Raw genomic sequence first — 14249 nt, forward strand, 5'->3', positions numbered from 1 at the left:
TGCATTTAGCTCATACAAGAATTGTCTAATTATTATTATTATTATTTTGTTTCTTTCCTTTTTCAATCACATTTTTTACTTGACCAGGACAGAGAAGTGCAAATGCTACATGTTTCCCAGAGTCTCAGATGGACACCCTGGGGACACGCCTCATTTACTGTCTCTCATTTGCACGGCTTGACCTTAAGTGTCAAACAGTGCTGCTCAACATATAATAAATTTCTGAACCTTTGTGCAGTAGTTCCACTTTAGCTGGGCTTTATATTTAGTTCTTTTTCATACTAAAATCTGTAAGGGACTGCTCCTGGCCTGTGATGGACTGATGACCTGCCCAGAGAATCCCCCATCTTCTATGTGTTGACTGCAGCAGATAGAGACGTCGGCTCCCATGCGAACCTGATTAAGCAGGTGTAGATAACGGATGGATGCTCGTGAGACCCTGGGATTTTCATCCTGACATGAATCACACCCTGCCACCAGATGCTTCTCTTAATTAGCAGCCTCTTGATGCAAAACCTTCTGACAAAAATATGTTCCTCCAGCTGAAGAGATGGAATGTGAGGTTTGATTCTCTGAGTTTCACAAAGTCCCAGCGCAGCAAATTTGCATGCAAATCGTGCAGCTGAGAGCGCGGCTCTACCCTGCGTGAGCCTAAAATGTACAGAAAAGATGAATTGCCGCCTCGAACTCATTGATCATGTGCTGCACAGACTTTCTGCCGAATGGCGGCGTGATTAAAGCTGCCTCAGAAACAGGCAGGATGGTAGGAGAGGAGGAAACTCTTAATGCAAAACTCAGAAGTGATTTCATATAAACATTTGTTTCCTTTGTTCTCAGGCTCTGAGCGTAGCTGACAATCTGTATATGCAGTCCCTTGTCCATGCATGCCAAAAACTATTCCACATTTTTATGCTACGCACAAAGACCTCAGTCTGTTCCATTAGGAGTTTGTTGAACTCTTAATAAACTTCAACATAAGACATGAAGAAATGACAATTTAATATGTAAAAGAAATAGGGAAGAGTAGTTTTAGCAGTTCTTCATTCTGTGTTGCTCTAATCTGGCCTCTTTCTAAACAAGATGGGGTTTTTTTCCCAATAAGGTTTGATGTTTTTTTATTTAAATAATAAATTGTAAATATTAATTGTTCTTTAAATGAGAAGACAGATGTTATTTTGTAGGGAAAAAAAGCCAAAAATGTCTCTTTGGATTGTAAAGTTGGCTGATCTATATATAATGTACTGCTCCACTGAGCGGAGGGATAATCCTGTCAACACCATGTTTTACTGTCAGTTTTGAAGACCAGATCTTCATTGAACAGATTCTCCCACATGAGGTGTGAAGGTCTGGAGCTGAAAACAGCTGAGTGCAGTGAGTTTTATTTTGGGATATCAGAGTAAATGAGGCTGAATGGAGATACACATCAAACTTTTAAGTTTCCTATGACTCATGCCTCCTATTGTTTTTTTTAATTATAACATTTTAAAAGAAGGAAAACTCAATCTACAAATATCACTGAACATGCAAATATCTGTCTTTTAAATCTGTTTCATTGCTTTATTAAGAACTGTAATCTGGGCACATAGTAGAATATAAGCCACAAGTTTGCTTCCCCTCCGTCTTACAACACTGACTATTTTTAGAAGTACGAAGAGATCTCTTATCTCTTCGTGTTGGGTTCTCACGCGCAGCTGGATAACTCTTCCCCTGCAGCAGTAGTTTTAACCCTCGGGGGCTTCAGAGCAAAGGAAGAGCCGCAAACCTGCATGTTGACCTGCATCAATGGAAAACAGGAAACCGACACAGGACGTCTGAGGATCAGGACATTTACCGTGCACTCTCTGTCTTCCTGCTCATGCACTGGTGGAGGAGGAGGTAGTCCTGAGGAGCGCTGTTGGACAGGGAGCCGTGGTGCGAGTGGCGCACGGGCACGTCGAAGGTGAAGAGCACCGGCTGGCTGGAGTGGACGGGCGCCGACGACTTCCTTTCTCCACTCACAGGAGCCATCGAGCCGGTGACATCTGCTCCAACAGATCTGGGCATATGGTGTAATCTGCTCTCTGCAGGCAGACAGAAATTGGAGTGATTGATTATTTACACGGCTGTTTTGGTTTTTTCTAACAGAACTCAACGTGCTGTGAAATGAAGAGAAAATTTATCAGTCCTCGCACAAATGGTTGCAAAACGTGTCAATCTTTGAATTCAGGAGAGCAGTTTTAAATCTACCGGGGAGTTTAGGGTTTTGCGTGGCCTTGTAGTCATTACCCTTTAGTCTGCACTCTAATCAATACAGGAGAAGGATCCGTCTCAAGGGAGAACAGAAAACAGCAGCCCTCTGCTTTTAGAGCTGCACTGAGCCCATCGGCTGAGCCGCACATGATCCAAGTTACACTTTGAAAATCAGGGTCAATGTACTTTGTTTGATTGTATTGAGCCGGCCGTTGCTTTGTGAAGACGGACAGAGTGACCAAGCCAGTCCCACCGTCTTATTGTTTCAGTGTGGCATCCCTGTTCTTTTTTTTTATTATTTGCTTTGTTTTGTTTGTTTTTTTTCCCCACCGACTACAAAGCAAAGCCAAGTCCGAGATGGGGATGTTGGAAACGAACTGGGCAGAAAGCCAAAATGAGGACTTGCTCAGCATGTAGAGAGTGGGCGGTCTACTGATCCATCGACCGATGGTGCTGTGTGCAACAAGAGCTGAGGGAGACATGAAAAAAAAGAAAGCTTAGCTGCTGCTGAAGCTAATTTTTCTCCTCCACTCTCCAGTAAATGCACAGAGAATATCAATGCAATGCCACCGACTTTTGCTGCAGTCTAAATATACTGGGCTTATAATTGATTTGTTGATTATTTTGTCACTTTAACCGTGCAACCTATAAAAAGTAAAAATAATAAAAAGACAAAATATGAATTGAAAATGGTATAGTGCCTCGTTGAATTTATATTTAGTTACAATCTCTAATAAAACACCGTTTTTAACCATTTTCTCTTTAGAATGGAAAATATCGCCATCAAAACTTAACATATGAAATATAAATAAAGCACAATTTACCTTTTCATTGTTTAGGAAACTATTTTAAAAGCACCTTCTGCACCTTGAAGCCACATTTCAATAACAAGGAAAGATGTACCGCGTATGGATGATCACATCATCTGGATCAACAGTGTCTGATGAACCATACATTCATTTTACAGCTTATTAGCAAAACAGAACAAGAATGGAGCGAGCACTTTAGCTACATTTATGCAGAAAACCTGTCAAACCAACCAGCAACAGTTTTTTGCTTAAATTTCTGCCGCAGAATTTAAATCCAATCGGTTCTTTTGTTTCTATGCAGGAAACATGAGTGAATTGAGTCAAAGTAAACTGATGGGGAGGACATATTTCACATGTTGGAAACACTTTTTCTCCCTAAGTTTCCTAAATAATTGTCACAAGTGTAAGAGTAATCAAAAGAACAACAGAGTTTTTGTGTTTAATGAGGAAATAGTGGTGTTACTCAGCTAAAATCCTAATTTTATTTAAAGTAAACATCGACAAAACATTTTCCATTGTGGCCATAGTGTTCCCAAAGTAATGTCCTCTCTTCAGCAAATTATGTCTCAGTTCTTCTCAAAGTGAGACAGTAATGAATATGACTATTGTGAGTCGCTAGCCTGACCACAACTAAAAAGGAGATCATGTAAAAGAAGTGATGTCACAAGTCCTTCAAAGAAGACCTTTTAAATTAGTTACACAAAAATGTCAGTCTACCCTTTAAGAAGAATCAGTGGGTCATGATTAGAGCTGCAGAACACAAATGTGTTGTGTGAGCATCTATGTTTTCGTGTGGGACTGGCGCTGGGTGCAGTATTCTGGAGTCCTGTTTGCTGAATGAGGCCACATTCAGGCCTGGAGGGGAAAAAAGCCTCTGTTATGAGGTCTCCAGGCCAGTGGACACCCGTGAGATGCCCAGGCCAACAGTCACACAGGCAGGGACTCCCCCCACACGCCCCAGCTGCCCCCACCTCAATGATCCTCAATTGAACCATTGTCCTGAGTGATTCCATTCTCCCTGGGCTGGTTAGGCATCATCTCCTTTCTCCACAAAAAGCTTTGTAAAAGCTTTCATCCAGCGTGGTGAGCGTTAGCCCCTCTAATATGGGTAGATATATTGATTTGTTGTCAAAAGACAGACTCCCCCGCCCCTGATGACATGGAGAGCTGCTTTGCAAAACAAAAGCTGTTTGTATTACTGAGCAGAATAAAATTACCCCAGGAAATTCCTTGAATGTAATCATTTCTTGTTGATTTGTGCGCAACAAATAATATTTTTTCTGGCTCTGATTAGCGCCAGAAATGGCTGTCAGAAGTGGAGCAAGATGAAAGATTACTGGTCCAGTCTGCTGATGGAATAGATGGCTCATCACTGACACTAATGGGCCTGATGATGTATGTCACCTCTGGGAAGCAACTCCACGAACTCCTCACAGTCATAACACCAGAATTCAGAAAGAAGCACAAAAATAAAAACGAAAGCAAAAAGATTCTCAAAGATACTCCCAGATGTATTTTTTATATAAACAGTAGCATTTAAATCCCGGGAAAGGTTATACATCATATTTTAGCTGATAAGGAAAACACGATACAAACGGCACAAACCAAAAATGTTGTTTTTGTTTTTTATACCAGGCTTTTCAAATCTATTCATATTAGGTTAACGTTTAACTGATTCACATTAGAACCAGCTACTTCAATATAATTTATTGGGATTTTATGTAATAACAGACTAAGTTGTGTTATACACCAACACTACTTGGTGCATAATCCTGAAGTGGAAGGAAATTGAAAAGGTTAAACAGTATATTATGTGTTTGTATTCATCAAATACATAATATGAGACCCCTTAAGGACAACCAACTGATAGCTGTCAAAAATCCCTTAATTGGTGAATACAGGTCGTCCACCTAAACTAAAAGGTCAAATAAGGAGAGCAATTAAAATAAATCTGGAGGAGCACCAGAGCTCTACAGCTCATATGGAAAAATCTGTTGACAGGACAACTATTCTCAATAAACTCAACAAAAATCTGTTGCAACTCCATTTGTGTTTACATTTCATGAAGAAGGAAGTAGCGCCATGTTCCTTCTTCAGAGGTTTTCATGTTGTTTTCTTCAGTAGCTCTTGGTGCAGCGCCACCACAGGCTGGGAGGTTTTTCAAAGGGTTTGGTTTGTTTGACACAGTGAAAGAAAAACCGCACCAGATGTAAATGCAACAAATGTTGCAACTTTGGTTCCCAGTTGATTTGTTTGTGTAATTCCAGCAAACAGAAGTTCTACAAAGTATTGACTCAAAAGGGTTGAGCAAACAAACAGATTTCTGTTTGTAAAAATATATATAAATCATGTAGAATTTCTCCTATTACTTCACAACCTCATCTTTCAAATAAAACCAATTAAAACACACTGAACATTGTGGTTGTAGCACAATAAAACCTGGAATAGTTAAAGAGGAATGTGTACTTATATTAGGGGCTGCATTTATTCTAAAACATCAGCAAGGCATTTTCAAGAAATAAGTTAGTCTCTCCGTGATCCTGATGTTTAAGCGAACATCAGACATCAGCAGAAACGCCTGAATGGGCCCTATTGGTTGGCAAAAAGAACAGCTATTCTAGGTCAAAGAGCTCCAAAGTTCACTAGCAATTTTCCAATCATGCTCCATAATATATCACCTTCTGTCTCATTGGCTCTGTGGCTGTAATCTAATAAAAGCTAGCTGCTGGTCTCAGGGGGCCAAAATTAGAAGTATGCTGCATCACTCATGACAAGAACATCTTTGTAGGGGGCTCATTTCCTCCAAGTCCGGCCAGAATTGGATGAGAACATGTCCTAATTTGATCTCAAAGAGTATGTAAAAATAGAAAATGAAAAATCCACTGACCTGTTGAAAGGAAAAGGAGGACGTTTGAATATTCTCATACAGGAATACCTAACACCATATTCCATAAAATCTTAAATCAGGAAGATGTATTCAGTCCGACTACTTTCAGTCTGAGTTCTACTAAAAGGCAATTCCCTTAATGTTCTCTTACAAGATTGCATTTAAACATATAGTCTTAGGGTTCAAACAACTACAATGAGTGCTGCAAATTACCAGCAGTTCTTTCATGGCTCTATTGGGTGTTGGGGAGGCCGAGACACAGGTCATGCAATTTATGTGAAAGTACCCTTAGAAAAAAAATGGCTGCAATCTAGAACTGCGTGCTACCCTAATGAGTAGAGTACTAAACTGTTTTCACTGGTGATCCCAAGTGTACGCATACATTATTAGTTATCCTAAATGGATCTGCCAGGCCTATTTCCATAATATATCAGCGTGTCCCAAAAGAGCAACTCCATTTGCAGGGGTTTGAGGTTCAAAAAAAAAAAAAGAAAACGATGCTAGACTTCTGCCAAGATGGTTCAGGCCAGCACTGGGTTTACAGGAAGCACAGAAAGTCACAAAGCTTCATCATGCTCAGTGAAAACGGCAGAGATCATTTACAGGAGCCTCGGCTGATTGCATGCCCGCCTCTCAGCAGCATCATGTGAGCTCCGACGTCAGACCACCACGACATCAGTTTACCTTGATATGCCAGATTAATCAATCATCCAAAAACAGGCTTGTCTCCACGACGATGAATTACACTCAGGGGCAAAATGTAAAACAGCAGCTCATTTTCAGTGGCCTGACCTCATTACTGTAATGTACAAACAAGCAGAGGAATAAAAAAAAACTTGAAGCTGTGCAACAGTGGGGTATAAAAACATGGAAATGTTAGAGAGCTGTGCTGAAGGAAAACTGTTCATTTGACCAAAAAAAAATAACTGAAATAAAGTACAAACTCTATTGGAGATGGCTGCTCTAATGCCAGCAGCCAACTCATCAAACCTCAAATATATCTTACTTTTATCATTTTATAAATAGGAATCAGTCGCTTTAAAATTTCAGCAATGCATGAAATGCAAAAACACATAATGTAAATTATTATCTTACTGTAAACATCAGGTTTGCACCATTTTTGTGTTGTTCAATCACAAAAAGCCTGAACCAAAGACAATGAAGTTTGTGTCCAATGCAACCAAATGTGAAAACTTTTAAGCAGTGCAGATACTAAAGCAAAGCACATGATCTTTATTTATAAAAGATGGTTGGATCTGAAACACGCAAAGATGCATTTTTTTACCATTTTTTTTTTAAATTTCAGTTTCGTTAAAGAACCATGTGGAAAAAAAAGAGACAATTTTGACCACAACATCTATACTACCCAGACTGGTTCCTCTTTCATCGAAATTGCAACAAAATACTGTCTTTCTTAGCATGAGAGGTTTTCAGCACACTACAAGAAGTGCTGAACTGTAATATACTATTTGGCTACTGTTGATTTTGTTGACTTTTTTTTCTTTTACAAATTCAATGGCCTGAATTTTTCTTTATTTCTATGCATTTATTTATTATATCATAATCTTAAATATGAAACTTCAAACGGAAAAATAAGTGTTTTTTTTTTGTTATTTCCTTTTCTAAGGAGCAGACAGGAAAACAGGCAAACTGAAGAAAGGAAGAAAACGGAGGGAGCTGCACTGCAAAAGGACTGCTGACAACTAAAATCCTGGTCCCTTTGTGGGGATGATCCTTGTCTCCGAGTTCAAACAGCAAGCAGAAAGCAGAACAAAGCCCATGATTGACTAAACGAAGCTCCATTCATTAGATTGTGCTCGGGGCTGGGTCTCTCTGGGCGCAGACACACGCCACACAGCCAGCCATCAGTGTCTGATAACAACAGTGCTAACACCCAACAGCAGATTGGGAGAACCAAAAACATATGTAGCCGTGGATGTGTTTTCAGAACCATTAAGAAGGTATGAGAAGACTTCAGCTGTTCAGTTTCTCTTAAAAACGGCTTTTCCAGGGTCTGAATTTGTTCAAAATTAATGTATGCACGGCGTCTGCATAAATTCTGCAACAACAAAAAATGAATGTCAAATAAGTTGTCAAAAGAACCAAAATGCATAGTCAAACCCAAACATAAATTGATCTGTATCTAAAGCTGTTAAGCTTATTGTTTTCGGTGGGACGGCTGGAAGCTGCAACAATAAAACAACTGTCCTCAGACAGCTTCACAGCCGTAGAAACCTGACCTTCCAGTGCCATGGAGGCATTATTTCAGCAAAAATCAATGCAGATAAAGGGCACTTTGGTAGGAGAGAAGGCAAGCTCTCTGTTGAAGAGGGACTAAGAAGCCTGTTGTGAGCAAATGTATAATGCATTTATCCATATTAATATTGTACAAGCATACATTTATTTACTTCATGTGGGTTCGAAGAACACTAGCTTCAAGGATTGGTTGGCCGTCATTTCAGTTTCAGTGTCCATTTTGTTCACAATCTCCGTCACATGTGCGTCTCAATTTAAAGCATTAAAAAAAAAACAAAAAAAACACAAGTCAGATTCTTGTGTCTTTTAATGCTGGAGGTTACTTTAGGCAAAGAACAGGACCTATGTAGAGTAACTAAGAGGAGCAGATAGGTTTACAAGCCACACTGTGGCATCACAATGATTTATTTACGAAATAGACAAAGAGATCTATCAACAGAAATAAAAAAAATCAATTGTTTTTAACTTGATCAGCCATGATTGGAGACTTGCTAGTCGGAAACTCAAAAATGCAATCTTTTGTTTTGTTCGTTTTCATTGAGTGAACTCTGGATACTCGATCACTAAGAGGTTAAGGCTAAAAGATAAGTGGGATGTTTAAAAGTCAGAGTTACAATGTTTTCTGCAGAAGCTGCTTCTTCAGTTGCTCTATTTTATTCCTTTGTGCTTTTAAACTCTGTTGTTCAACATACTGGACTTGAAAATATTGGTAATCTTTTTGGGTTAATGAATTCACGTAAGGCGCTTCACTCACTATATAAAATACATAGAAGACGTTAACAGCTCCTGTGCTAACTGTGCTAATTGAAAATATAGCTCAACTAGCAATAATATTTTGTCTTTGTTTTAAAATAACAGTGAAACCCTTTTCCTGAGATACTAGATAATAATTAAAGACAGCTGACTGGAGAAAGGCATGGATAATAATCAGTCTTAAGGAAATCAGAACTGGCTAAACAGGAATTGGCACCAACAGAACTGAAAGTTCAGGTCAGTGCATCTCTTGTACAAATGATTTAGTGTTGTCTCTTTCTCCCTATCGATAGTAGCTGGTTTGGAGCCTCCATTTGAAATGGTCCAACTGGTATATGTGTTATTTGTGTGTAAAAAAGAAAAAAAAAAGTCTTATAAGCGTAACGGATTTTGTTTAACTTAGCATATTCAACCATGTATTAGATTTGCATCAATTTTCCCTTTTCTTGTTTAGCTCAAAAGTCAGGTGTCAGGGGTTTTTCTTGAGCATTTCGAAGAGCTTTGACCTTAAATGTGATGCTGGTGATAACCCAGTGATTTTCATTTAGCTCCGGGTCAAGACTCTGGGTTGGTCAAGTCAATATTTTGATGCACTGAGATTAACAGAAGCTCAGGCTTTATTCAGTTTTGCAGTGGGCAAGAATATTTCTGCCTGACTGGGATAGATAACACTGAGTTTACAATTAGTTTACAAAAGCCACGAGAACTTATTTTGCTTTAATTGTGATTTTAATCAGCTTCATTCAGGCCATCAACTAAAATTAACTAGCGCATGTTTACATTTGCACTGCTACCAATAATCTGCTTCTACATTATATTCACACTGTTTACTGTGTAACATTTACATATATGTAATACTTTGATCTTGTTACTGGTGCATGTTTATGAGGTTATTTTATATTCCTTGCTTTTTTTGCTTCTTTTCTAAGTTGCATTCTTGCAGACAGCAAAACATGATTTTCATTGTAGAACAAAATGCGTTTCTACTGCACACATGAACTTGAACTCTGACTAGGAAGTAACTCAATAAGTAGTAAGGATTAAACGTACATGGCAGTAGGAAAGTTGATAGTGAGTCAATGGGTAAGTCAGTAACAAAAAAGTAAATAAATGGCTAACAAGTGAATGCAGAAAGTAGCAGAAAGTCACAAAATATCCAAGTAAGTAAATTAGTATATAAATAGCAAGTAAAAAGCAAATAAATAGAAACGAGTACGGTAAGTATATATAGGAAAGTATTAAGAAAGCTAGTAGTGAGTCAATCAGTAAGTTGGTAACTAACTAGTAAACTAACTAGTAAATAAGCAATAAGTAAGTAAAGAAAAGTAATAAAATAAGCAGTAAAAGTGAGTAAATTAAGTAAGTAAGCAAACAGAAAAGTAAATTAACAGAATATAAATATATAGGTAAATAGATGCATACATAACATTTAAAAATAAATTCAATGAGATTCTTTAAATGCCTTAAATACATGGCAGTTCTTTGCAAACAAGCCTGATTTAGAGTATTTTCACTGTTGAACTGCCGCCTAGAGTTCCTTAAAGCAGAGAAAAAGTGATAAAATAAGCGCCAACATCTTTGTTCCATAAAAGAGTGGTTCTTCATTTTTGTTGAAAAATGAAAATGGGTAAGACTAGAAGGGCCAACAAAACATTTCAGATGAAGTAAATAAATTGTCTCCAAGGACCACTGAGGTTATTTTGACACCATGTATTATTTCTCTCATCTCAATCAGTTTAGATTTGACGTCGTTTTCGTTTTATCATTAAAATCGGACTAATTGAAATCAAGATCAGGAATTTGTAGAAATGACAGAGTTCTGTGATGTAGTAGTTTAAAATGTATAACAAGAGTAAAGCCCTTTCTGCATAGGATTTATGTAAATAACAGCAGACCTGTGTGACACTCATCTCCACACAAACCGGCAAACATGAGCCAACAACAACAACCTGATCCGTCGCTTCTTGTTTCTTCCTCAGAAAAATAAACAGGACAATTAAGCAAATATAAATTCAGTTCCAGGGAAGAGAGCTCTCTATTTACTTTCCATGAAGTGTGAGATCTAAAAATATTTAAAAACAGATGACCTAATCGGCTGCGAAATTCTCAAGTGTGTGTTGTGGGAAAGCCTGTACGTGTTGTGGGAAAGCCTGTACATGTGTGGCAGAAAGTGAAACGAAGAGGAGCACGGCGAAAAGGACCAGAATGACAGAGAGTCAATTGTGTAACAATTAACTGTCACATATTGCTCTTGGCCGTCCTTCCTCGTCGCCGCGAGATGCAGCTTGCTAATGCAGATTAGGGCCAACTGAATGACAGAAGGTGAGGTTCACATCAAGGTGCTTATGTAACTGATGCGGGCAAAAATCCCAGCAGAATCCTCTGAGGAGAGCAGACGCTTCGGCCCTCTAAAACACGCTGTTGTCTAGTTGAGTCCGTTTACAACACATCTACACGTCCTGTTGGCACTGCAGCTGTGCACAAGGACAACTCATCAAACGTTTCAGGTTTTTGTCATATTGCAACAAATCTCACTGCAATTTGATGGGATTTAGGTGATGGACTAACAAAAAGTTGTACACAACTGTAAATGTAAAGAACAGGAGATTTATACAAGGTTTTCAAACTGTGATTACAAAGAAAAATATTTAAACATTTGAAATTTAAAAATCTGCAGATTATGCCCATTGCTTAATTTGATTAATCGTCAGAATAATCGAAAAAGCAATCAATAACTAAAATAATAGTTTGTTGCTATTATGTTCTGCAGTCTCTAACAGGGTTTCTTCCAGGTTGCTGAAGAACAGCACCTCCACAGCATGCTGCTGCCACCACCCTGCTTCTCTTTGAGTATGTAGTGAGTTAGTAAGTAAATGGCAAGTAAAAAGCAAATAAATAGAAACGACTAAGTATATGTAGGAAAGTAATAAGAAAGCAAGTAGTGAGTAACTAACTAGTAAATTAGCAATAAGTAAGTAAAGAAAAGTAATATTAACAGTATATAAATTAGCAGGTAAATAGATGCATACATAAAAATGTAAAAATAATTTCAATGAGATTCTTTAAATGCCTTAAATACATGACAGGTTTTTTTTTCAGACAAGCCTGATTTAGAGTATTTTATAGTCTTTAGTTTTTTGATGTCTTTTTAGTTTGTCACCACATCGTTTCACACATGTTCCAATTTCAGCCTTGTGTGAGCAGTGTACCCTCATCTACTCCTCTAAACGGCTTATGGCAAACCGCAAACGCTCTTCTCACGGTAATGTCTTGGGAGGATTGGTGTTCCATAATTTTTTCAATTTTTCAAGATGGATTGAAGTGATTTATATTGTAGCCTAACTGTGCTCTAGACGGACTGATCTGGTGTGTTCCTGAGTTCTCGTGATGCCGTTCGTTTCTGGATAAACGAGTAAAAGGGGCTGAATATTAAACCAGATATAATTTACTTGTAAAGACAATTCAAAAACATGGGTCATTTTACCACCAGTTCAAGTTTAGATACTATCTTTACATAGTCTTGCATTTGAATACTTTTAAATGGGAAATTTTCTGCATAAATGTCAAAACACTCCTTCACTTGCCTAGTTATCCTTCTTTTCAGCATATTCCTGTTTATGGGGCCCCACTTTAACATTTTGAGGGAAGATGACTTATCACTGTCAATATGTATAATTTCCATAAGAGGAACTAAAGTCTCACGTTTTTAAAGTCTTGTTTGTTTTTCTTTCAGAGAGGGAATTCCCAGAGTGTCTGATGACACAATCACTCCGATCTACAACCGACTCTTGTATCTCTTAGCTTGAAAAAAAAAGAAAAAGGTGTAGAACGTGTTTTATTATTTGTGTAAATAACACCAACATATCTGATGGGTAGCGTCAGAGAAAAACAAGCAGAGGATCCTGCATCAGCTGAGGAAATGCAACCAAAACCAGTTTAGGCGCCGCTGTGTGAACGACACAAACAGCTTGAGTTCAACAGATAGAGAATCCTTCACACGTTCAGCTCCGGAACGCTGCATTCGTAACAGAAGGTGTCTTACTAGCCTGAGTGGGAAGGGACTTTTTCCAAATGTGATGAGAATTTCCACAACCCGAGGACTGCTTCATCAGTTGATCAACTCACACATTTGCACCACTTTTCTAAAAAATTTGCTTTCTACCAACCAAAAAACAAAAGTAATTATTGTTGATGAAACTATTTAACTATATCTATGTGCATTTGTTCCTAGTGTGTGATAAACAACCTGTTAACTCTCATAGGAGGCAGGTAAATCTTTTTCATCAACATGACCGTCACCAAATCGAAAAAAAAGAAAAAAAAAAAAAAAAAAAAAAAACACAGGCCCAAAAGGCCTGTTGTGCAACGTAGGTTTGTGAAGGAAGATGCGTGTTGTTTGGACCCTTTTAAGATGTTTGTGCTGTTCATACAGCAACTGGCAGGCAGAAAATGGAACAGAAAAACAGGAAGACAACACACAGCTCTGAGAACACATTAAAGATCATGCAAACTAGACCAACTGGCCTGAATGATCTCATAAAACTGCTGCTTTTATGTTGTTTTACACAAGATGCAAGTCTCCATTAGACTCCACAAAACAGCTCAAGTCATTTGGTCTTTGACCATAACTCTGGAAACTCTGATCAGGTCCCAACCATGGGCCTCTTGCCAGCCTCTCTGAATAATGTTCTCCTTGGAGAAGCGCACCGATTGCAGTTTTCTTGTCAATCACTGATATTTAAAAAGCCGGATCTGCTGAGTCCAATTTTGGCAGACACCAATTTTTTTGTAACTTACAATATCAGGTGTTATAAGGTCACTATACACATGTGAACATAGCAACAAAGTTCCTGAGTTGGCAACAGTGGGTTGACCATAGTTAAAGTTGGATGTCCCAACGTGGCCTGGTGGGCGGATCTGTCTTTCTCAGAACAAAGCAAAAGAGGACAGGGGCGGATTTTCATGTTTTTGGAGCGGTAGATAAGATCGGATGATAAGATTGATTTTACATGCAAGTACTGGCCAATCGTTGATCACCCAGAATTAAAGAAATTGGAGTTTATTTGGACAGTCACACTTTTGTAAGGCTTACAGTTTTCCCACATTCCTTTCATCTTCAGATGGTGGCTTAAACAACGTTCCAGAACTACTGAGATTAAATAAAATAAAAATTGGTTCTGTTTACTAACCACGGGACTTCTGAAGGCAATCGATTGCACTCGGTTTTATTTATTAGTATCAGATTTAACAGAAACTGAACACATGTAAATGCCACACATTAAGTGGAAATAATACAGAGTCAAAACTTTCTTTCA

General features: G+C 38.3%; 1 protein-coding gene across 1 annotated transcript in view; it reads right to left on the minus strand.

Moving 5' to 3' along the window:
- The window catches only part of gab2 (GRB2-associated binding protein 2), a 46606-nt gene that overhangs the window by 9350 nt on the left and 23007 nt on the right, over nt 1-14249 (minus strand). Inside the window, exon 3 of the mRNA XM_007572367.2 lies at nt 1832-2060. Within this exon, the coding sequence (XP_007572429.1) occupies nt 1832-2060 (229 nt within the window). The remainder of the gene's footprint in view (nt 1-1831; nt 2061-14249) is intronic.

The sequence above is a fragment of the Poecilia formosa genome, unplaced genomic scaffold, assembly GCF_000485575.1.
Source record: "Poecilia formosa unplaced genomic scaffold, Poecilia_formosa-5.1.2 Scaffold299, whole genome shotgun sequence".
NCBI classification, from domain to species: domain Eukaryota; kingdom Metazoa; phylum Chordata; class Actinopteri; order Cyprinodontiformes; family Poeciliidae; genus Poecilia; species Poecilia formosa.